At 38.7% G+C, this 26,126-nt stretch overlaps 2 protein-coding genes and 1 pseudogene across 6 annotated transcripts; 2 read left to right on the top strand and 1 right to left on the bottom strand.

Moving 5' to 3' along the window:
• Window positions 1-459: 459 nt before the first annotated feature.
• On the top strand, window positions 460-10,653 carry LOC104606751 (B3 domain-containing transcription factor VRN1-like). 5 transcript variants are annotated; one of them, XM_088888450.1, is made up of 4 exons: window positions 460-1,234; window positions 8,828-9,686; window positions 9,767-9,972; window positions 10,061-10,653. In XM_088888450.1, the coding sequence occupies exons 1-4, from the start codon at window positions 1,133-1,135 to the stop codon at window positions 10,352-10,354; spliced, it is 1,461 nt and encodes a 486-aa protein (XP_088744576.1). In that variant the 5' UTR covers window positions 460-1,132; the 3' UTR covers window positions 10,355-10,653. The 5 variants fall into 5 exon arrangements, with proteins under 5 accessions (XP_088744576.1, XP_088744579.1, XP_088744577.1 ...); XM_088888453.1 differs by lacking the exon at window positions 460-1,234 and adding an exon at window positions 7,324-7,472; XM_088888451.1 differs by lacking the exon at window positions 460-1,234 and adding an exon at window positions 7,713-7,886.
• A 3,560-nt stretch (window positions 10,654-14,213) lies between these two features.
• LOC104606752 (uncharacterized) lies at window positions 14,214-15,981 on the top strand. The gene is made up of 2 exons (XM_010272107.2): window positions 14,214-14,553; window positions 15,504-15,981. Exons 1-2 carry the CDS (start codon window positions 14,313-14,315, stop codon window positions 15,821-15,823), a joined length of 561 nt encoding a protein of 186 aa, XP_010270409.1. The 5' UTR covers window positions 14,214-14,312; the 3' UTR covers window positions 15,824-15,981.
• A 5,673-nt stretch (window positions 15,982-21,654) lies between these two features.
• LOC148791419 (pentatricopeptide repeat-containing protein At4g01400, mitochondrial-like) lies at window positions 21,655-22,575 on the bottom strand (annotated as a pseudogene).
• Between the last annotated feature and the right edge of the window lie 3,551 nt (window positions 22,576-26,126).

Genomic DNA, 26,126 nt, shown 5'->3' with positions numbered 1-26,126 from the left:
GTCATCAAGGCATGCGGAACGGCCACTTCAAGCCCAACTCCCTATAATCACTACCATTGGATGTTGTCAAGGAAACATCTTACACTACAAAAATTTGTTATAGGAGAGAACAAATTGGGTATCAATCGTGGAATTGATATTAGACCAATCGCTTAATCGAGCAAGAAAAGACGTAGAAACTCCGTCGTCGGAGTTTCCAACGGTAGAGTGGAATCTGGTAGCATTTTGGATGGGTTTCCAACGGCCACTGCAGTATCCGACGACCACTGCAACAAAGAGAATCATACCCGTCAGTTTCCAACGGCCACTGCAACAAAGAGAATCATACCCGTCAGTATCCGACGACCGAGAGAGCAGGAATCTGGTAGCATTTTGGATGGGTTTCCAACGGTAGAGTGGTTCTCTACAGTGAGATGTCTTCTGTAATCAGGAAAAAATGGAAGAAATCACGAGACAAACATTTATTATGAGCGCTTTAGATGAAAACACTAGAAAAAAAGCAGAGATGCAAAAGAGATGAGAGCAAATAAAGCCTAGAGATGACAGTCTGGCACTGGTTTTTATGGAGGAGGTCTCTTTTCCGAGCATAGAGTGTCCACAGTTTTCAGTTCATTTCATTTTTAAGAGATGCAAGAAAAGGAGCAATTTATGGAGGAGATTTATTGCCGAGCGTTATATGAAGAATGTTGCCACAGTTCTGATTAATTCTGCCATAGCCGCTAATAAGAAAAGCCAATTTGGAAGTCCAGCATAGTTTCCGTGACCGACATCTTGGTCTTTGATGCTGGGGCTGGGTTTGGATGGAGCCCAAACCCAAGATGCAGCAACTTTATATCGAGTCTAGCATGTTATGATTTTGCTCTCATTGTTTCAGCCACTCTGCCGCTCTTTAAATTGTTTTGGGCTTTCCTTTTTATATGGAGATTTCATTGGGAAACCCAAGAGATGCAGTGAGGGGAGAGGATGAGGACGGAAATGGAGGGGAAGTGACATCAAGGGTTTCGGTTTTGTTTGGGGATAACATGGAAAGAGATATAGAGGGAGCAGAGAAATGGAAGAGCACCAACAGTGGTCTTTCTTTTTCTCTAGATTTGTCTGCAGAGCCGTTTCTGAAGGATGTTGTTTATGAAGGATGCCAGGAACGGGAGGGGAAGAGCAGCAATGGTGGCATCTTGGATGCAGGGGAGAACGTCAGTCTCTCTGTGAGAGGTTTTTGCAACAACGAAACCATGAGGTCTCTCTCTCTTCTTCACCTTCATTCTCTCTCGTTCCCTTCTTCTATTTCAATCACCATATAATACTCTTGATGTTTGTTTATTTTGAGGTTTCGTTGGATTTGAAAGGTTAGGATTTTGATGAATCAGCGTTTCTTTCCCCTTTCTCTGTTTTATTTTGAAAATTTGAATAAGAATAAGGGTAAAATTGTCAAAAATAGTAAAGTACACTGAATTGTCAAAAACACAAGGTAGCGTTAGTCAATTTTCAAACAATAAGGGTATACTTAATCAGTTTACTGAACCATAAAGATAGTTTAAGAAATTTACCCTCTGTATTGTGAAAGTTTTCCTTTCCTTCGTCCACAAAACAGGTATGGAAGCTTATTCAAATCCTCCATGGATCCAGAGCTCAACAGGTATATACTGTTGAATGAAGGAAAAGGTCTTATTCCTGGTTACTCCCAGTAGGGGTGTCAATGGACCCAGTTTTGGGTTGGATTATGTTCAAATCAAAATCCATTTGGACAGACCAATAAGACATATTGGATTGGACCTAGTCCGTCCATATTGGATTGGACCAATAGTCTATGGATCGATCCAAAATAATCCAAAATATTCATTGGGTTGGATTGGACCAGGTCCATTTGTAATGAACTCATATTGGACTGGATCGGATTGAACCAAATCCAATCCAATCCAATTGACACCCCTAACACCCTGTCCATGTTGGATATTCTGGGGAACTGCAACATTGCTGCTGTTCATGGTCCACTACATAAGTCTATGAGAGGAGCCCTGCTTAGCCTCATAAGCTCTGTCATGATTAGAGAGCAACTTCTTCCAAAGATTGATAAGTTTATGAGATCCCACCTCAGTAACTGGGATGGAAAAACTATAGATATGAAAGAGAAAACGAAAGAGGTTAGTTGAATCATCAAAACCCAAAAGAACTCTGACCCAGAAACAAACCACATTATCAACTAATCGTAGCTAAATTTCTTTGTGTTTCCGTCTGCACTTCAATTAAATAAACTGTAAGATCCAACGAAAAACCGTAAAGGCCTTGTGGTTAAATAGCAGGAGAAGAGAAGCAAGAGAAATTTGTTAGCTTTTAATATAAATTTAATTTAAAGCTTCCTAGAATCAATACATTCACTGAGCCATCGGGTAGAATAAAAACTTGCATATTTCTAAGAAAAATAGAGAGAACAACAAAAAAGAGGAAAATCTCATTAGTTGATCATTTTTAATTTTAATTTATGAAAAATTTATATATATATATATAAATTCGATGGAGTTCTTGCTCCCCAAAACTTTCTAAAAACCAAAACTTCCTAATCCAAAAAGAAAAACAAAACGTCTAAACTTCTAAATCCTAACTATACAGGAAATATACAGAATATAGATCCGAGATCTCCTAGGACTCTTGTGAACCTTATCTTTGTCCAATACTCCCCCTCAAGGTGGTGCATGAGGATTGCGAATGCCCAGCTTGGGAAGGAAAAAATCAAACTGTTTTTGTCCAAGAGCCTTTGTGAAAATGTTGGCAACTTGTTCATCGGTACATACATAGGAAGGCGCAATGGTGCCAGCTTGGAGCTCATTGCGAATGAAATGACAATCAACTTCAATATGTTTGTTTCGCTCATGGAAAACAGGGTTCACAGCAATGTGCAGAGCAGCTTGATTGCCACAAAACAAGTGTATAGGTTGAGGATGAGATATCCCCAAAGATGACAACAGACCTTTCAGCCACTTCAACTCACAACTAACAGTAGCCATTGATCGGTATTCAGCCTCGATAGAGGATCGGGAGACAGTATGTTGTTTCTTAGTCTTCCAGGAGATGAGGGAATGTCCTAACATGACAAAGTACCTAGTAAGAGTGCGACGAGTTAGAGGACAACTCGCCCAGTCGGAATTGCAATAGGCATACAATTGCAGATCACTATCAGAGCGCAAAAATATTCCTTGACCAGGACGTCCTTTCAGATAACGAACCACATGTAATGTTGCATCCCAATGATCAACACAAGGACACTGCATAAATTGAGCCAGGACATGGATGCAATAACTGAGCTCCGACCCTCTAATGGTTAAATAAATCAAATGGCCCACAAGACATCGATATCGTTCAGGGTCATCCAGGAATGCTCCGTTAGCAAGGGCAAGTTTATGATTCTGAGTAATAGGAAAGGGAGTAGGTTTGGACCCCAATAAGCCAGTTTCTGTAATAATATCAAGTGCATATTTTCTTTGGCAAAGAAATATCCCCGATAATCCGCGAGTCATTTCGATGCCCAAAAAATATTTAAGAACACCCAAGTCCTTCATGTGAAAACACTGTTTCATATACTGTTTAAATTTGTGTATGAACTCCGGGTTATTCCCACCAACGATTAAGTCATCAACATAAACCAGGACGTGCAAGACAAGCCCATTCTTGCGATATGTAAATAAGGAATAATCGGAATAGGACTGTTCAAACCCAAAAGTTTTCAAGGCAGCACCTAACTTAGAGAAGCAATTCCAGGGGATTGCCGCAGACCATACAAAGATTTTCGGAGTTTGCATACCTTTCTAGTCCTGGAGGCCGAAAAACCTGGAGGAGGTTTCATATTGACCTCCTCATGGAGATCACCGTGCAAAAAAGCATTGTGGACATCCATCTGATGCAATTCCCAATGTTGGGCCGCAACAACTGCTAAGAAGGTTCGAACTATGACCATTTTAGCCACAGGGGCAAAGGTCTCGATGTAATCAAGACCTTCAACTTGAGTGTTGCCTAGGACTACCAACCGTGCTTTAAATCTTTCAATGGATCCATCAGAGTTGTACTTGATTTTGTAGACCCATTTACACCCGATTGCCTTTTTTCCAGGTGGGAGGTCTTCCAAGGTCCATGTCCCATTGTCTTCCAAAGCCTGTATCTCTTGGAGCATAGCCTCGCGCCACCGAACACCAGTCATTGCCTCAGAGAAACGAGTAGGTTCTCGGCTTGCAGTAACAGCTGCCAAGAAATGTCTGTGTTTCACAGAAAAATTATCATACATCACATAATGAGTTATGGGATAAGGAGTACCTGAGGACTGAGATGATGCGGGAGAAACAACGGAGGGGTCTAAACGACGAGCAGAGTGTGTGACAAAGTCCTGTAAATAGCTGGGGGGCCGCTTTTCTCGATGTCTACGGCCTAATAACTTCGTGGTGGGCTGAGGAGCAGCTGGAGTTTCATCATTTCTGCAATATGTATGGCTCCTTGTCTCATCAAGAGGACCTGCCTCCTCATCATTACCCGTGTTCTGATGTCCTTCTTCATTGATCATGTCGCTCCCCCTGACTTCTATATGAGGTGACTCAGATACCATGTTAGGAGGAGTGGCCCAAGGCAACCCAACATTTTCTTTGTTTACAGGAGGACTGGTTTTTGAGGGTTGATATTCCGGAGTGGCAAAGGGAAACTCAGTCTCATTAAACACCACATCTCGTGAGACGAAGTAGTCACCAGACTCAATGTCGTATAATTTTCACCCCTTTTTCCCAAAAGGGTACTCAATAAAGACACATTTCCTACTCCTAGCGGCAAATTTGTCACGGTCCCGAGTATGCGGAAAACACAAGCAACCAAAAACTCTAAGATGTTTATAAGAAGGACTTTGTCCAAATAGCATCTCGTAAGGTGTTTTACCACCAAGAAGTGTTGAAGGTGTTCGGTTAATCAAGTACCCTGTGGTTAAAACACACTCACCCCATAAATTGATCGGTAGATGTGCTTGAAACCTAAGCGCTCTGGCCACATTCAAAATATGATGATGCTTTCTCTCCACACGACCATTTTGTTGGGGTGTTCCAACACAGGAAGTTTGAAATAAAATTTATTGCTCGTCAAAATATGATTTCAAGGATTTAAACTCTGTTCCATTATCACTTCTCACCACCTTAACCTTCTTATTAAATTGTCGTTCAATCATGGCACAAAAATTTTTGAGTGTTCAACCAACTTCACTTTTTTCACCCAATAAATAAATCCAAATCGCTCGAGAATAATCATCAACAATTGTCAAAAAATATACAACACTACAAGATGAAGGTACTCTATAAGCACCCCATAAGTCACAATGAATTAATGCAAAACAATCAGTCACTTTATTGCTGCTTTGAATAAAAATATCTCTAGTTTGCTTTGCCTTCAAACAAACATCACATGTTTTGTTCTTACTATTACTGATATTAAGAAGTAAGCTAACCGTTTGATAAGAAGGGTGTCCCAATCTCCGATGCCACAAATCGCATGACCCAATTCCATCTGTCTTGTAAGCACGAACTGGCGCTACACCCTTGAAGACATAGACCCCATCAAGCTGTTCACCCGCACTAGTCAGAGTCCTCGAGATGCGGTCCTATATCACACACAACTTATTAGTAAATGTCACAATATAATCTGTCATGAAATAACCGACCTATTGACAATAAATTACAATTGAGTTTTGGGACATATAATACGTGCAGCAATTTAAAATTATTTCCAAGTTCAACAGTGCCTTCTTTCACGGCCTCAGTGTGTTGGGTAACCTAACAGGACAAGGTGCAACATCATAGGTGTCGACGAGCACATTTAAATTCCCTGTCATGTGATGTAACGCCCCAGAGTCAACAATCCTTTCAGTGGAGTAATTCTTACCAGAGAGTTTTCCATTAGTCCTGGTTTTGTAAGCATTAAGCATGCTTACAAGAGTCTGCCATTGCTCGTCATTAAGCCCATTCAGTCCGATCTCGTCTCCGTCAGTCACAACTGCATTAGCAGCCACCTCACCCCACTGATGATTGAGTAGCATGAGCTTTTGCCGTACCTCGGCCACATCCGCTAGAGGGTCCACCCCCTTTTCCTCGTCCTGCTCCACGCCTGGTCGACATACCGCGGGGTCTGTCTCCCCACCATTCAGGGTATCCAATCAATTGGAATTGCTTCATGGCCAGATCGACCACAATTGTACACACAATTGTTTTGTCTTTTGAAACAACTCTACTGTCTTGCGATGTCTGCGAGGCTTGTGCTGCAAAACCAACATTATCTTATGGATGCAAATAAAAAGGAGAAGATGGTCCAACAAACTTACTCGAGCTCTCACCGTTCCTATCGTTGTTGGCAGCAATGGTGACCGATCAACAATACCCGCTGTGACTCAAGAGATTGAGATAAAGGTGCTGGTGCTGGTGCTATCTCTGTGCATCAAATCTGTTAGACTGGGAAGTGCTACAGTGATTCCTCGGCTGAGCAAGACTTCTAATGACGTTTGCTACGGTTTTATCTATTTGTCCAGCGAATGCAATAAAGAGATAGAGATAGGAGACAGCCGCTGCCCCTGTTCAGTTCGCAGGAAAGATATGATGAACAGTGGATTTCGAAGGATTCATGTTTTTCCCGCTGAGAAGGAAATGTGGATGATGGGGAATAAGCACTGGTCCGCAGGAGACGGTGAGGAATTGCTGAAGATCAAACGACAAATGAGCCGGATTTCGCCGATGTTCTGGTGTCGCGAGGTCAGAGAAGATGAACAGTACCGTCGCTAGTTCCGTTCGAACAGGAAGAGGAACAGTGTTCGCCGCCCTTCTGGGTTGGGTTCGAAGGAAGGGGATGAGCTACAGTCCTTGAAGACTTCTCCCTCGTGGGATTACGAGAAGAAGAGTGGGGTGTGAAGTAACTGTCGCCCCGCCGATCGGTCGCTGCTCTATTTCGGTCTAGAGGAGGAAGAAGAGTCCAGACCTGCCGCTACTACAACGAAGAAATCAGGGACTGGGACTCAGAGTACATCAATGTCGGTGTCGATGAGCTTTACCATCTTATAATGGCTGCCAGAAGGTTGTTTTGATACCATGAAAAATTTCGGAAGCCAAAGGTCTTGATTTTTCCATTGTTATCATATGATATATATATATACAGATTCGATGGAGTTTTTCCTCCCCAAAACTTCCTAATCCAAAAAGAAAAACAAAACGTCTAAACTTCTAAATCCTAACTGTACAAGAAATATACAGAAGACAGATCCGGGATCTCCTAGGACTCTCGCAAACCTTATCTTCGTCCAATTCTGTTCTCTTGTGCAGATGGCTCTATTGTCATCACTCAATTAGATTGTTGGCACCGAATCCAGTTTGATAGCTGAAGCCTTCAAGCCAGAGTTCTATAAACTAGTTCTAGGGACTCTTTTACTGCCAATTAATCTACCAGGGACAACTTACAGACGTGGATTCCAGGTATGTTATAGAAAACATAATTCTTGATGGTTTTTTGGTGAATATTTTCACTTACTGTAGTAATTCCACAGACACGGAAGAATATCATTAGCATCTGAAAACAATCATAGAGAGAAGACGAACCTCTTCATCTATCCACCATGACATGCTTGGTGGCCTATTGAGAGGAGAAGACTCCAAATACAAACTCAGTGATGAAGAAGAGATTATTGATCAGCTAATTACAATCCTGTATTCGAGTTACAGACAGAACAAAGGAAAGCGGGAAGAAGAAATGAAAAGAGAGGAAGGGGAAGGAGAAGGAGAAGAAGAGAGATCAGGAGAGGGAGAGAGAAAAATGTGAATATGAGGTAGAAGGGATTACGGCCACCAAGACGAACAATGTTTATTTCAAGGAAAAGCTACGAAAAGGGGGTATTTGTTTCATAATCGTATTAAGGGGCTTTTGTCACAAAATAAAATAGTTCTTTGTAATTTATCCTAATAAATATAAATATTAAAAGATATTTCCGATGTACGGTCAGAATATGAGTGGAATTAGTGTGAGTAGCGTTTTGTGATAGCAGATACGGACTCTCGTAAAAGTTACATCGCGTAAGATTATTATTAATATTAAAAAATAAAAAACTCCAAGACTGTGGCACAGAAAAAATAAATCTGGACAACCTGCCCGGAAAATTCGTGTCATTTTCCATATTTTCTGGTTTTGGAATGTTTTGGACGGTCAGACTCGCCACATTCGACGGCCTTGATAATTTCATAACTTATTTGGTCTGACATTAATATAACCTTTTTAAAACTTTGATGGACTCAACCTTTTTACCAAAAAAGAAAAAGAAAAGATAAGACTTACCACAAAAAACCGAGGTGCCAGCTCACTCGAGCAACGTTTCTTTCTCACTATTTGCATTTCCCTCATCAACCATCGAAATGGGTGGAAAACGAGCAGAAAGCCCTTCTTTCTTCAAGATATTGATTGGTGAAGAATTCACCCACAAACTAGTAAGCCCATTTTAGTTCTTAGGCTGTTTGAATTTCTTCTTCTTTTAGTTCTTAATTTTATGAACAGTTTTTTTTCTTTGTCTATTCTTTTTCTTTTCCATGAAAGATACAAACGGACAGGATGAGGGTTAATTTCTCAAACACTGTGATAATCTCTGTAATGACAACAGAAATCCATGGATGACCCACCCGAGCATTTATTCTGATTTTGTACTGTCTGAAATCGGACTCTCATTTTAAAGCTCCTGCTGATCTTGCAAACATACGCATAAATAATTAGTGGGGGTGCTCTGTTGTTATTCTGTTTCATTTTTTCCAATTTCTTACACTTAGATAAATTGTGTTTTTGACAGGGGATCCCAAGAAAGTTTATTAGGAAAGTAGAAGATCTCTCCGATGTTGCAGTGTTAATGGTTCCTGATAATAACATCTGGGATATAGGCTTAAGAAAAACTGATGATGGAAGAGTCTGGTTCCAGAATGGTTGGCAGGAGTTTGTTGAATATTATTCACTGCATGAAGGGCAAATTCTTCTATTCAAGTACGAAGGAGATTCATACTTTTATGTTGATATACTAGGTACGTTCGAGATACAATATCCATCTGGTTCACGCCATTGTGAAGAGCCTAATCTGGGCAGAAGGAGATCAACCCACAGGGAAGAAGACGTAGAAGGAGAGGATATGGAAGTGTTGGAGGATTCTCCTCCATGTAAGTCTGATACTAATTCAAGAAAGGTCTGTGCTCAGAGAACTGAAGCAAAGGTAACAGAGAGGTCCATGACAAAACCCAGTAATATTTCTGTGAACAAGAACGAGGAAAATGAAGATCACAGGGTGTTGAAGGGATCAGCTAAGGGGGAAGAATCCAACCAAGTCAAACAGAAGAAACCTGAAGAACTTGCTTTTGATCTTGATAATGAAATTGGGTTGGTTCCAATCCACTCCGGTAGTCAGTATAGTAATCCAAGCATTTCTTCTCCTTATGGATCTTCGTCAGATAGGATCCACTGGAACAGCCAACTTTCACCTAACAATGCTGTCAGTGTCCAATTGTCACTTTCATTTTCTTCTCAGGATGTAGACCTCCAGTTCGGCCTAAGTAAACAAACAGATGACAAGGCTGAACAGTATTGCTCAAATCCAGGGTATGGAAGCATGGAATTCTCAGCTATGGCAAAGATTGCTCAGAAGAGCCGAAGAACTGAACCTTGTAAGTTCTTTAAATACCCAGTGTTCTTGTCATGCTACTGTAATTGCCCTCTCCATTATTAACTATATAGATAAATGCAGATGGACAGAACCCATTAACAGAAAATGAGCAGAGGTTGGGCTTCCCTGTCATGAAGACATATTCCAGACTTCTTATGTCAAGGAGAAGACCAGTGACAAATGAAGAAAGAGAGAGAGCAGTTCAGGCAGCCAAAATGTTCCAGTCTGAAAACCCTTTCTTCATGGTCATCATGAGACCATCTTATGTTTATAAGGGATTTGTTTTGGTGAGTTCTTGAACTAGAGCTAGTAATTTATAACAGCTCTTATATGTTACCAAGAAATATGACGATAGAATGGTTCCTACTTATGCAGAAAGTACCATCCAGTATCATCATGAAATTTCTAACAATGAAAAAGGAAAATGTCATACTACGAGTTTCAGATGGAAGAATGTGGCCTGCCCGGTGCATTTTGAGACAAGGTATGACTTGGATAAGTAAAGGTTGGGCTGATTTTGCTTTGGATAATAATCTTGAAGAAGGAGATTGTTGTGTCTTTGAGCTCACTAAGACAAACGTCATTGAGATGCAAATTTCTATTTTCCGTGTACTTGAAGATGTGGTGCCACCAATCAGACTTGCCAAACATTTTTTTCAGCTTCTGTGAAACTTTTTCTGCAGCACTAGGCTCAAAATGAATTTTTGAGTTTTACATCCTCTAATATGGTTGTGAGGGTTAGTATCAACTTTTGTACAAACATGAATTTAGAATCAGCCAAACAATCAATAGAAATACTGTTATAACAGTCATGGATTCAGAGTGTGATTTGTGAGCTTTGGAGAACACACAGATGGCTGTTTGGGTGAGGTGAGGAAGGTTGAGATGTAATGCTCATTGATTTTATCAGTGGTTGTAATTCTGTTAGAGCATCCTTTTGGTAATGTGTTTTTGTTTTACAGCATGTTTTATGACTTGACTAACTTTCATTGGAGTGGTTCAGGACCACCGTGGCAAATCTCAGATTATGATTGGCATCTTACTTTGGATTGATGGGGGGCATTCTTTGGTGTGATGGTAAAACCTTGTGCTTACAAGCGTGAGAGTGGGGGTTTGAGTCTGAGACTGCCCACTTTGTGCAAAAAAGATGCCAAACATTAGGTCCATTATCCAGTCCACCCCTCCCAAGTCCCCAGATAGCTGGGACTAATATTGGATGATGGCCTTTTTATCTTATTTTTGGATTGATGGGTATGAGAACAGAAACCCCTTGCCATTTCTTGTTGTTGGCAGGGTAAAGACAGCAAAAGATGTAGTGACATTTGAAAAACTGGAAAAATTAATCAGTATTAGAGACCAAACATGTTTTTTTAAAATGCCTTTTCAGTTTATCCTGATTTAATTTTCTCATACACAAAGTGACAATGACCTAAATTATTAATCCTATGCTTAGGCATAAACAATTCATCACTGCATTAATCATAGTTAATGGCTAAACTTCTTAATAAGGTGGAAATTTTAATTTCTGACTATATTTCAGATTAGTCAGATGCATATGTAATGTTTGAGAAGAACCAAGCTCTATGAATCTATAGATTCATGTGTTGCTGCTGTTTCTGATTGAACCCTTTGTCAAGTGCTCACTGCTCACTACCTTTAACTCTTTGATGCCATCTTCTGCAATGCATAGTGAAATTCAGGCTCGTAAAACTTATTTTCTGTGGAAACAAAATTACAGTCTTATTGTTATCTATGTCCTTTTCTCTTTCAATAAGAATTTTCAGAATGAATTAAACAGTTCAGACATGATGGCTATGAAGCATAAGCAATTGAATAAGGCATTGCAGAACAAATTAAATAATTAAATACTGATAAAAAAGGAGCAAGCTTAAACAATTAAATAATCAACCTAATAATTACAAAAAAAAGGGCACAAGCACTCTTGACATGAGCCATTTAGAGGTATTGGTGAAATAAGATCTCTAATCCTGATGGCAAGAGTATTTTACCAAAAAAAGAGTATGATCTGTATCAATTGTATATTTTTAAAGGATATTCAACAGATCAAAAGAACTTCAACTTAGTAGAGATTTACTTTCCAAATGCTAATTAACCTAATTTTACTCCTATCTGGCTAACCCACCCCTGTTGAATGAATATTGTCAATCTGGCTTAAATCCGAGCAGGTTCAAGTTAGGCATCCTGATCTATTTATTTATATGTATTGATCCTCTAGTTGGCCAAGCTGTTCTTACAATGGTAGCTTCAAGTACTTGATAAACGATTGTGATTTTTTTTCCATGACCACTGGGATTCTACAATTTCATCTGATGCTGCTAGTCATTGTGCTCACTAATGTTAAATCCACTGTTCATCCCACTGATAAACAATCTCATTCTGCTGCTGGTAGTCATTATGCAATTTTACCAATTAAAATAGCGTTGATGCTAGTCACTTTTTGCACTGCTAAAAAACAGAACCCACATTGTAAAATTGTGATCCTACAATTTTATTCCGATTCTGCTGCTAGTCACTTTTTGCACTGCAAACAAGCAGAGCACACACATTGTAAAATTGTGATCCTACAATTTTGTTCTGCAGCAGCAGCAGCTGCTACAAATCGCTTTTTGCACTGCAAACAAACAGAACCTTCATTGTAAAATTGTGATCCTACGATTTTGTTCTGCAGCTGCTACTGCTGATTGTCACTTTTTGCAATGCAAACAAACAGAGCCCACATTGTAAAACTGTGATCCTCTGCTGCTGCTGAGCAATTTTACGTAAAAACATACCCTACATGGAATATGGGTGGGTGGTGATTGGCCACTGAACCCAGTTTTTCCTCCTTGTGCTGAACTAGCAATATAAACTTTGCTCCCGAAAAGTTGATGCAAAATTTGCACCTCAATTCTTTCTCATTTTTTTTTTTTTGATAAATATTCTTTCTCATATAAATTGGTACCATGTCATCTTGATTTAGATTCATTTCAAAACAAATAACCCTCCTCTTTCTTGCCTTCTCTTTCTTATAAGGTGGAGACCATCATTTGGCTTTCTATTTTACTTCTAACAAGCAAATAAAAGAAAATATTGAACCCGTTCAAAGACACTCCATTAGATAACCTCTTCAATAGTTGGGACTATATCATCTTTTGATGTAGTTACTTTTTTATAGGTGGATGTCCTCGTAAAGTCTCTTTTTGTACATGTTCTTGAGGGTGGTTTGCCCTCCTTTTCTTGATTTAAATACAACTATTAAAATAAAAAAAAAAAAACAAATAGAACAAAATAAATCAAATCTTAAGCAAAAGAAATCAAAATTTACATTCAGCCAATTTGTATCTGCCGATGTGCCTGTATTGAATAAACAGAGATATCCCATACCTTCTGTGAAGGCAATGGCTGGTTCCACCGCAAATAGAGAATCTGGACTGAGTATCAAGAATAGAAAATGGTAGGGCAAATCATTGAGCGTCTCCTTTAAAGATTTCTGGAACTGTGCTACCTCCAGATTTGTATAGCACTTCTCTCTTCTTCTATTTTTGAAACTACCCTGGTGCTTACTATCTAGCCCCTCTGTTCAAGGATACAAAAATATCCAGATTGTAGGCCCCGACTATGAATCCTTTTAGCTCCAAGAAAGAGAGGTGTGCTACCTCCTACCAGTGGGTGGGTTTGGCCCCCTTGGCTGCGCCGTTGGTTACAACTTTGTCGGCAAATTCCATTCCAAGTGGAGGACCTAGAATCATCAAACCTGTGTATTGTATTTGCGTAGGAGGGGAAGGCCATCTCGCCCATGTTTGGAGGAATGGATGATTTGGCTATGCTTGCAGTGACCACCCATGGTCTGTTCAGGGGCCCGGTAACCCAATGGGCCAGTTCAGCCTGATTCATTCTAAGTTGAGTTTGAATAACGGCTTGAATCCAAGTTTGTCTTGATAATATATATTATAGAATTGGTCTCGGGGCTGAGTGTGTTTGTTGTTACATAAACAACTACGCGGCAGCCGGGTCAGTATTTTGCACGTAGAAAATTTGCAACCTCTTACAGGCTAAATATCCAAATCCATTTGTATTATGTAGGTGGTGCCTGGAAGATGGAAAATGATCTTCTGTCATCTTCCTATTTAGATTTTAGATTATTGAATCCAAGATATTATGTAGTTAAACAATGGGACCCACTATTTGATCGATCCTACCATGTGCCACGAACCTACTTGATCAGACCATTGATCTATAAAAAAAAAATCAGCGTATCAGATGGTCATCGACTCATCGTTATCCAGCAATATTCCTTGCTTGTTTGGCTTTCGGCATGGATATCACTTAAGTGGTGGGACCTATCAAAAGTGGGTCCCATAGGCCTCTTTATATGCCACGTTGACCGACACAAGGACAGCAGACCACTCTCGTAGAGGGATGTCAGATCGGTGGACCACGGATTGATGAACATTATCCACACAAACCAGGGCACTCGAGCACCTTACAATCTTATAAGAATATCCAGTCAAGAAATAAAAACTGAAGTCGGAGCACACAGAGAGACCCACCTCCCTCCTCCAAGGCTTCAACCCCCCCCCCCCCCCCTTGAACATTGGAAGGTGTATAGATTGAGAACAGAATCAGAATGGCTTTGGAGACCTGCTTCCAAGTTAGCACCATTTCTGCAACAACCAGAGCTTCTGTTTTATATCCCCACTCCTCAGTTTCCTCCAAGGAGAAACTCAATTTGCCGACATGTAAGGGATTGAAGGTATCTACTCTCTCGCATGCAGCATCATCTTCTTTCTCTTCTTTATCTCGTTCTGTTGATCACAGATACCGTGGATACAGAATTGTCTGCAAAGCCGGAGAGGTCATTAATGAGGGTATGTTAATTTATTAGATCCCCTTCAAGGCTTATCTTCTTTCCAATACAAGATCTATTCTTCTCATCCTTGTTTTCGCTACTTGGTAATCTACATTAAACTAGGGATCAGTTTTCTTTTGTTTCAAGATCAAGGGTCCAAATTAGAAATAATTAGTATTGAAGAACAAAGAAGTGAAGGCCTACTTAAGTTTTGTTCAGTGCCTGTAGGTAAAAGGGGGAATCTCATGAACCTAATTTTCTCATGGTTTTCCACTGGTTTTTTCAGTGGTTAATTGGCCCCACAACTATCATTCTTCATTCATAAGCAGATGTTCACCGAATTCAGAGTACTAGTGACATACTTGATCTTGATTACTACTTGCAACTTTGCAAGGTTCAATGATCCTCTGTTTCTTCAAGATACATGTATATGTGCATGGCAACAGACCATAGTACCATTACGTTAAGCTACTTATTGGGCCCTTACCTATTTATTGGAAGTATCATCCTCAAGGAATAAAGTAGAAGAAAATTGAAAGAAAAGGTCATCAATTACCAAATCCAACAGTTTTTGACATATCACATAGTGGAGTCACAATTACAACCAAGATAATGCACTGTTGATTTGAATGGTTCCAATTGGTGAAACCACAGCAGTTTGTTCCTAATCTGAATCATACCTATCACTAGTTTATATAGTCAAATACAGTGCATTGTACTGCTTCTTTTACAATATTAACAGTCAATCACCTGTTAAAAACAACAAGATCAATAATGATTTGTAGCTTGTATGCATGATAGTCTATCACATTCAACATCTAGTGCTGTTCATCAATATTTAATGGTTATAATCATTGTAAAAACTATAAGTTGTATGTCATTTCATCAATAAACTATCTTCCCAATTGAAGTTTAATGAGCATGGCTCTAATTTGAATCTGACCGGTATTTTCTATGTGAAATCTGCAGTTCGGGTGGTGAATGAAAGTGATTGGGAACAACTTGTAATTGCAAGTGAAACCCCAGTTCTAGTGGAGTTCTGGGCACCATGGTGTGGTCCATGTCGGATGATCCAACCTGTGATTGATGACTTAGCTAAGAAATATGCAGGCAAGATAGTCTGTTACAAGGTCAACACAGACGACTGCCCAAATATTGCAACAACGTATGGAATCCGAAGCATTCCAACTGTGTTAGTCTTCAATAACGGAGAAAAGAAAGAGAGTGTTATTGGTGCAGTGCCGTTCTCTACCTTGAGTGCTGCTGTAGAGAAATATTTGAACTCCTAAAGACAGACAGAGAATCTTAATGACACTGTTGCTTTGTGGCTCAAATGCTGTAATTCATGAATTTTCTTTATGTATAAATGTAACAACACTAAGTTCAGTTCCTCTGTTTATCACTCAAAAGAACTTTGAACAATTCTACTGCCAGAAGTTTCAATTTACTTTCCTCCTTTTTAATCCTACCAAAAGAATTTTGAACTTTGAAAGAATTTCGTTAAAAGGAAATGGAAGAGAGGAACCCAGGAGGCCACTCTTACTTGCTTATAAGATCTGGTAGTAAACAGGGGAGGCATAACCACCAAAATAAATTCCAACTTAGACACTGAACTTCTTTGGCCATGTGATGTGCTGTCCAGTTGGCCTCACAGCAAACATTTGAGAAATAAAACATTATTTAAACTATTGCACTCTGTTCAGAAGTCTGAAATAGGAGCAATCTCCAACTTAAGACATAAAGAGCGCTTCCATGGATGGACCATAACTTCCTTAGAGTCGGTTTTACTTCAGATTAATTCCTTTGCTAAATGAATTCCAAGCTACTGAAGAATCCGACTTTTTGTGGATTCGTGACGTTTCTAGCATCTGCCTGCCACGGAAAAGAATGATAGTAACACCATATTTTTTGATCATGCCACCGCCCAAATGAATGTCCAAGTATTTTCCTATAGAAATTCAAACATCAGACTTTCTTTGTCTGAGAGGATTCAGGCAACAAAAGAGAAGAAACTCAACCTAAAGCAAAGTTGGGCTGTTGATCCAGGATTTTTTTTCTTTTTCTTTGATTGTTGATTCTAAGATTCAAATCCTTGTTCGAGGTCCACATCATTACGAATAAAAAAGGTTTACCAAGATTTTGATGTAACGAAGCTTGTTTCTAGCATTTCATCTCTGTAATCGTTCATATTCAAACAACTCTGTTTAATTGATATGTTCATCGATCATTAAAGTTTCAACAAGAAATTTTCAGACTTTTGGAAATTGGAATGGCATCTAGATTTCAAATCACTTCACAACATTAACCGGGAGGGCATTGCTGTTTTGGGAGGTGGATCAGGTCAGTTTCATAATTTCTTTAGCAATGATATAAACTGTAAAAGATAAATTTGTTAGCATTCAAAATAACTTCTACACATAATAGAAGAATAAATGGATCGCTCTATGCTCAAGAAATGAACTGACCTTGAGCGATTGAAGCAAAGTTGGCCTTCATGGCTTTGTTTCGATGTATGAGAGCTTCAAAATTGGTTCTTTGGCTTCATCTCCTTCTTTTCTTCTCTTCTCTACAAAAAATGGAACTAAGAACACCTCTCTCTCTCTCTCTCTCTCTCTCTCTCTCTCTCATTCTCTTTCTCTCTTCTAAATTGCAAAAACCAAAAATCAAAGTACCTTTTCTCTGGTCATGGTTGCTTTCAACCGATGGATGACTAGTGTGTGTGTGTTATAGAGCCCAAACCACTTAGAGAGGGCCTTCATGGTTAAGGAAATGTAAAACCATAGGCTCAATCTCCATCCATCTCTGCTTTTGCAAACCATTAACACTAGAACAATGCACTCCCTCTTTCAATGGGGCCTTAGGTTGGCTTCTAGAACCAACTTGCCATCTTAGCAACTAGCTCCAGACACTGTTGGGTCCCCTAATGTCTGATTCATCTCAAGTCACCATGAATTTTAAACTGAATGAGTTCTAACAATCTTCCACTTGGCCGAGATGAATCTTTTTGCTTATTTTTATATGGCCATCAACGACCTAGTATAATGAACCTAAGGGTATTCGTTCCGCTCAATTGAAATGACTATCCCCAAATCATCAAGGTTATTTGAGTTCTATTGATTTGAGTAAGGACCATTCAATGGTTATGGAGTTAGCAATTTCAACTAACATGAGCAATCTGCATACACCACTTGGACAACCTATGCATGGGCTACATATCTTTGTCTTATGTTATGTGCACATGTGTAAATTTAGAGAAAAGACAGAGGCATGTTTATCAAAATCAATAATTTTATTGTGATCACATATCATGGTGTTAATAAAAACAATTACACTCAATTCAATTCCAACTTATCAAAATTGTCCATCAACCCTATGCATGCTACATGCTCCGAAAAGAGCTTGGGTGGAAGTCATTTTGTTAATGGATTAGACATGAGTGTAATATTATATGTTTTATTGACACAATCTGATCCTAAACCCTTTCCTTCACAATGAGGTATTTGATATCGATGTGCTTCAACATTATTCTCATCTTCTTATTCTTTGAGAAAAACACAATAGCAACATTATCATTATAAATCCTCATCAGTTTTTAAATTAAGTCCACTACTTGAAGACATGAGACAAAGTTATACAACCATATGGCATGACTAGTTGCTTCATAACATGGTATGAATTTTGCTTCCATAGTAGATGAAGCAGTGCTTGTAGTTTGCTTTGCACTTCTCCATGAAATAGGCCCTCTTACCATCATGGAGATATAACCAAAGGTAGATGCATGAGTGTCCTGACATCCAACAAAAGTGCACTTCATGATAATGACATTTGCAGGGGAGCAATTTCATGGAAACCCAATGGTCCCAAACTTCAGAAGTGTATTGAACTATCCACCATAGAGGCTGAATATATTGCAACTATTGAAGCTTGTAAGGAGATCCTATGGTTGAAGAAGTTCTCACAAGAATTAAGCATGAAGCAAGAAAAATATGTTCTTTACTGTGATGGTCAACGTGCTCTCAATCTCTGCAAAAAGATCCAATCTTTCATTCAAGATCCAAACACATTGATATAAGGTACCATTGGTTTCGGGATGTGTTGGATATAAAATTAAATATTGAAAAAATTTATACTGATGATAATGATGTAGATATGTTAATAAAGTCCTTGCCTAGAGACAAATTTGAATTTTGCAAGAAAGCTATGGGTTTGGTGAAGCCCCCCATATGAGTTGAAGGGGGAGAATTGTTGGGTGTGGGTCCAACCTATATGAGCGGCTCACCCCACCTTTTTCATGCCCCCCAAAAAGGAGGCATATTATGGAAGCCAAAAAGGCTTTTATTTTTTTACTTCTTTCTTCTTACCACAATATGAAAAGTGAAAGAGATAAAAAGGCTGAAGTGAAAAGGGATTCATAGGGAATGAAGAGAATAAAAAAGGATTGTTTTCATCTCTATTCAAAGGCCAAGTTCGGATGTGTTTTGAAGCCTGTTCTTAATGAGATTTTTGGTGTTGTTTAAGGAGACAAGATCCTTACTCCAGTTTGGATTGGTTGTCTTTTTTCCTTTTTCTCCCAGTTATATGTTTATCACAATTTGGTGAGATCTAAATTTTGTTTTTGTTGAAATCCACCTATATTTTGATGATGTTGATGTTATAGTTGTGAGCCAAGGATTATTTCTTTAATGTTTGTAAACATTTAGTTTTCAAGTAGAGAAGACTGGTATCTATTAATTTCAGAAATAGTGGAAGACATTTTTAGAACACTGGTCCATGGTTTTTCCCAAAATTTGGGGTTTTTCACATAAAAATTATGATGGAATATGTTTTGTAGTGTTTGTTATTTATTTTTCTTGTTGCTTGGCTGAATTACTTTTCTATAATTGTTATTTTCAGGAAATCAATTTTATCACACAACTTTGGGAGAAAAAAATTCTTGCTGCCATGGATTGTGTTTTCATTTATTTCTACTACTATAATGTATCTTCCCCAACACTATCCTCGTGTCAAGTTTGATTTCTACCTTCATAATGTTCCCCAATATACTTACCATTCTCAATATTTCATTTGTATCAGAAATTTTGGGTACAACCTCCACACAAGCTTCCTCTATCTTACCAACAATGTAGAAACCCTTCATCAAAGCATTAAAAACTGAGAAACATAGAGAAAATCTCTTGGATATCATCTCATATATATATATATATATATATATATATATTGCCTTGTTGAGCATCCCCAAATCACATAACCCACCAAGAAGAGTCTATTAAGAAAACCAAATTAGGAATGCAACCATTGGATGGCATATCTTGACGAACTTTATTGAAGGGAAGGGAGATCCATCATATGAATGGTCGAACCATGCAGGGTGGCTAGGCGAAATTTCAAAAAAAAAAATTCTCCATTCTGGGAATCATATTCCTAGTTTTAGAAAAATTGCATTTTTCAATGATCGTTTTTGAAACAAACTAGACTAGATCTGAAACCAAAAGAAAGAATGAAGAATACCTGATATAGAATCCACACATGTAGTTCCCAAAGTAGGTGTTCACACCCAAAGAGGGTACCAAAAGCTGCCTCCATTGAACATGGCGCAGCTTGAGATGAAGTAGGATCAGCAATGCAGTCCTTTAGCAAAAACTACAATCTTTCAGCAAGGATCAAGCAAGGGATGGTGAGTATGAATTAAATCTGATTTTTCTTGCAAAAATCAGAATCAAGATCCAATCTTGATCAGTCCAAGAAACTAACGATTGAATAGGGTAGGGCGGCAAGAGCAGAAAGAGAGAGAACTGAGAGCAGTTACTTCAGACTGAAGTGGTTCACCCTCCCCTTTTTATTTAAAGAGTTTATCTCTTAATCTGATTAGGAGTTTCCAAATCCAAATCTTTATTTGGATGTGGACTCTTTAAGTTGATAAGACTTATCCTCTTATCCTTATCTACTGATCCAAACCCATATTAAAACCCAAATTCGCCCATGAAGATTAATCCTATTAATCTTGGGCCCTAGGTCCATTAAGTATGCAGGCTCACTTTCCCTTTTAATTGCTAGCTAACTTGTCTTTCTTTGTATGGTGTGGGACCCTAACATTAATCTTCACAAAAGCCATATGGGTTCAACCTAACCTCTGTAACAAGGCCTGACCGAATTCATTATTTTGGACAATAAACCTTTGAGTTCATCAGTATGGGCTCTTAATGGACCCAACATTTACACTAAATGATCTCCTTAAGTCCAACCACCTTATGAAGGCCCAAGGACTATGGTCTTAAGTGAAATTATCCCATCAGGTATAAAATCCTTAAATGGCCTTACACTTAACCTCTCAACCCATAAGGATCAAACACTGCCCGACAAGAGAAGACCCCTCTCTCGGCTGCAAGGTAAAGTGTTGCACTCTCTACTCGGATGGATCCCGAGAATTAAAACCTTTTGCAAACATTTTCATAAAACATAATATATATCTTTATATAAATATATTTTGCAAAACAAATCTCAAACAAGTTTGAAATCAAATGTCGACGGTTTAAGTTTCCATTAGAGAGAGTGCAGTCTCCGATTATTCACTTTATCCAACAAAGGGGTTGATTCTGTCACTATGATCACCCACTTAAGTGAATTCTCAGACTATGCCAACATACCTAGGTTTTAACCCCTACTAAAAATCTCACTGATTGGCATATCAAAGACAGCCTAATCCGATACCCAGCATAGTACCATAATCAAGTCTAAGGTTTAGGTGTAACTTTATAGTTTTATCCATCAGTCTCCAAAGTTCAGGGCATTACTGGAAATTGGCCCGGATCAGTGTTTCAAATAAACGCACACTACATGTGCTTTGGGTCTCACCCTTGGCAGTTGAGACAAGTCACCCCAACCGACTTGACAGCACATTAGTGTCAGCCTTGACAAGATAAACCTCCCCAAGTCTATCCAACGACTGATAACATTCTAAACTAACACGAATTTCATAAGTATCCAATTTAAGAGTAATTACACAGAAACACATCAGATATAACATAAATCAATTATGTACTTTTATTAATTTACAATAAATGTATATGTACATAAATCTGATTGGAACTAAGGGCATATAATGTCTAACACTTACAAGCATTCAAGTATAGAATCCCAAGATGACAATATTATAACAAACAATATTAGGATTGCGTCCCTTCACTTTCATTCTACAAATGAGCTTATAAGTCCCTCTTACCTTTTTTCTTTCTACACAAACTATTTAACAAAGATGTATACGTTAGAGTATCTAGAATGAATCCCTTATTCAATATATTGTCCAACAAATCAACAACCCTAATGACTTGGCTCTTCCTACGAAGACCCTGCATAAAATGCGACATGACTGACCTTTGGGATAACATTCCTCTTGAAAATTTGATTGAACAATGAATATGCAGTTCTTAATTTATCATTAGAATAGAATGCCCACGTCAAGGTGTCATAGGTTTCGGTGTTTGTTGAGACATCGAGTCAACCAGAGTCCCTGAAGAGATCAAAAGCACAGGTAAGTCCGATGGCTAACCATAACTTGTATGAGGTGATTGGAGTGTCTAGCTAGGGGTTTGTAATCGAATTCTAGCATGGTGTAGGTCTTGGGGTCTTTATTAAGTATTTTGGCATTGTTCTATATGAGGATGACATCTGAAAAGAGGCCAAGGGTGACGGAGTAGCCATTGGATTTGAGGTGATGCATCATGCTATCCATAAGAGAGAAGTAGTGAGCACATCCAAGCTTGCATAAGTGCGTAGAAGAGTAGGAGTGGCGGAAATTGGGCTGGTGGGGAGCAAGATCAAATATTTTTTTAGCATGGAGAGGATTTGTTTGAGAGGCAATGGGCTTCTAGATTCGAGCTAGAGACCCAATTGGGGTTGGAGATTGACGGTGATGGTGATTCCTGATGCTGATGTTGTTGGAATACGAAGGAAGAGAAGTAGGAGGAGGCAATTGAGGTTTTTGGCAGGAGAAGTAGACGGAGAAAATTGAAAAGGTTTTAGAAGGGTTAAATGATTGATGCATTTTGAAATTGACAGTGCAGTGGCATCGATATGGTGTGGGCCTGGGCTGGAAAGTTGGAACTTATTTGGTGAAACAAGTGGAGCTGGGCTATTAGATACCAATTGATGAGCTTGAGTAAAGAACAAAGTAGTCTGAACAATGTTGCAAAGATAGGAAAACATGTCTTTCACATGAAAGAATGCATGTATAACCTAACTTAAATCACCTTGGATTTGATTTGAAAGAGTTATAGGTAGAAGTTTATATTTAAAAGAGTGATTAATATCTATAGATTATACCCTTAGGTTATGTTTGGTTTGAAGGAAAAAGTAGGGAAAACTATACAATGTTTGTAAAGGTTTCCCTATCTTTTCCTTCATTTCCTTACTTTTTCCATCAAACCAAACATAGCATTTGGGATGACAATCTCTACCAAACCTGTTTGGTATCCACCCCTTGTTGGGGGTAGGGTTTTTGGCTTGGAGGATGGATTTTGGGGTTGGGACAGATTTTGGGATTCTACAAACCATACGGGATGGTATTAGGCTAAGCCTGAACCTCCCCAACCCTCATATTGTTGGAAAGCATATGAATTTTATACACTTTTGTAAATGTGAACTTTTGTAAGGTGAAAATCCATAATATGGGGGATGGCATATTTGGACCGTATGATCTAAACCGGAAGCCAATCTTGAGAGTGCTCCATCCAATAAGCATCGAGTATGCTGGCCAAAGGATTCCTTCTTGAGATAAAAACTAATGGGGCTGTCTAGTAAGTTTCCTTATTACCGAATTAGGAAATGTCTACCTTTCTCTTCCTTTTCATACCTTTTCATTCAAATCAAACAAAGATTTTGTTTCAATATAAAATGGGTGATAGATTTGTCAACCAATAATTAGGAAGTTTTACCTAGAGCTGAAGTATTTTCATTTTTTCAGGGTCGATGTTTAAGCCATCTCATTTAACATTCAAAAATTTTCAACAAAACAAGAGGTGCGACTGAATCATCCACCGTGAAAAAGTGGAAGTATATACTTTCAAGACCGAGCAAAACTTTTTTCTATGTCCTTGCTATCTTTAGGTTGTTCTGTATTACCATACTAATTATTAAACAAATCATATACATGCAAGATTGGTAAGGTCTCCTGCTGGCAGTAGTAGAAGCTTGAGATCAAATCCCACCTGAACATGGGTTGGGGAGGTTATGGGATGGGGGATGGACTAAAACATCTTATACATTGCATTAAATTAATTATTCTTGCCAGCCCCTAACAGAACTCAAAGGGCAATGCATACATTTATGAAGGAGATCCTCTTGCCTACATGACTGGAATAGACCTGTCAATTAACCAATTATCAGGCAATATTCCAATTGTAATTGGGGATTTGATAGCTGTCCATTCCTTGAATATGTCTAATAATTTCCTCACAGGTCCCATTCCCCATTCCTTTGAAAATCTTCAACAGTTAGAGAATGTGGATCTTTCTCATAATAGGTTGGAAGGAAACATCCCTCCTCAATTGATTCAACTCCATTCTCTGTCCACTTTCAATGTTTCCTTCAATCATCTGTCCGGCAAGATACCTTTTGAATATAATTTTCAGACTTTCACTGAAAGCAGTAACATTGGAAATTCAGAACTTTGTGGGCAGCCGCTGCTTGTCAATTGTTCATCGCCAACCAACCTTTCACCACAAGCTAATAATAGTAATGGAGAAAAAGGACCAAGATTGGTGGATAGAGATCTATTTTTCTTCTCTTGCGTGGCTATTTTTTATGCACTGGGCTTCTGGGGTGTCATTATTCCTCTACTTATTAGTAGGAGCTGGCGCAGGAAATACTATGGAGTTGTCAATAGATGCATCATTTGGTGTAGTGAAAGGTTCTGAGGTTCTTTCTCTATTACGTATGTTTTGTTTCATAAAAGAATGTAACAAACAAATAAACATACTGTGATATCATTTGTAGCTTTCCTCACAATAATATCTTCAGCACTGAAGTCCTGTTATGTAGGTGGTACCTGGAGTAGTCTGAATTACTCCATGATCACGTCAAGCAGCTTGACACAAGAAAGTATATCTATTACCTTCCAACATATTGGCTCAAACTATATGATCTTTACCAAATACTCAGGTTCATATACTAGTGTTCTCAATCCTTTTCTTTTCTTTCCTTCCTGTTCATTTATTTAATTTTGCCTTCCCATCATTCCATGTTTGGTTTTTAGAGAACTCAAAAAGCTGGGCGGGTCTAAAGATAGGCTTGGACAGTTGGACCTAAACCACAAGCCAATTGTCATGGTTTAGCCCCACAATGAGCTAGGTCCTGCACTGCTAGGGCCAGTCTGGTCTACCCAACAACACTTCAACCATAAAACTAAGGTTCAAAGTATCAATACATATACGGTCGATATGTATCATGTTAATACATATTGTGCCGATGACTTACTGATACGCCCTTCCAGAGGTTGTATCGGGTCAAACACTGGTTCACAAGGTAATCGGACCTTAAACCAACCCCTTTGAACCGGTCTCGAAAAAAAAAATAAAACCTAGAAAAAAGTACCGATACAACCTGTCAATACTATGAACCTTGATAAAACTTTCATTGGGATTCAAAGCTTCCATAACGTTGAGATTATTATATCTATAATAATAATAATAACAACAACAACAACGAACGCTAAGATTTTTGATAGGCCAGTTTAAATACAATAAATGTACCTAGAATATGCTTAGGCTTCATTTTTACCTTCTAATCAATAACAAAGTTGTTGAATCCAATGAACAAGATACAGGATATAGAAGCTCAAAAGAAACAAGGGCCAAGAAGAACTCCAGGAGAGAGAGACCCAAAGAACAAACTCCAGGAGAACAGCTCTCAACAAACTCCAGGAGACAAACAGCTCTCCTTGGAAAGCCCATTCTGATTTGTGTTAAGGAGTGGCCAGGAGCCCAAGGATATCAAGCCGAGCTCGAGCCAAGAACAAACTCTCTCTCTCTCTCTCTCTGTGGCCCTTGTTTCTTTTGAGCTTCTATATCCTGTATCTTGTTCATTGGATTCAACAATTTTGTTATTGGTTATAACAAACTCTAGGAGACAAACTTGCTTGATAGAGGGAGTCACAAAAGACAATCAAAAGATTTCCTTCCTCATCTTTACTCCATATCCTCATTTAAACAAAAACATTTTTTTCTTACTTTGTTTGGTTCTGAACTTGGTATTTCCTGGGACTTGGGATCAAGAAAAGGCTTAAGGGACATTGAAACTTCAGAAATCTTGAATCACGAAAATTTATTTTAGGGTGTCTTCTTTGAAAATTCAAAATCTCATTGCCTCATTTGGACAGCCAATTCTTGTGAATTTTTCTTTTGTGCATCGTTTTTTTTTTTTTAATTCTTCACTCTCACCACGAATTACCACAGGTTTACCTGGTAAAGGCCATTTGGAATGCGAAAGTTCTACCAAAAAACTCTTTGAAATGCAAGCAGTGAATCTACTTTCCACTTACCAAGGCAAGAGAATTAGAAGTTTACAAGGGCAGTGATCCTTTGAATAACATGCAAATAA

This window comes from Nelumbo nucifera, chromosome 5, assembly GCF_055504915.1.
Source record: "Nelumbo nucifera cultivar China Antique chromosome 5, China Antique-T2T, whole genome shotgun sequence".
NCBI lineage: Eukaryota > Viridiplantae > Streptophyta > Magnoliopsida > Proteales > Nelumbonaceae > Nelumbo > Nelumbo nucifera.
Note: the sequence above shows the minus strand (reverse complement) of the source record. Positions and strands in the feature narration are given on the sequence as shown.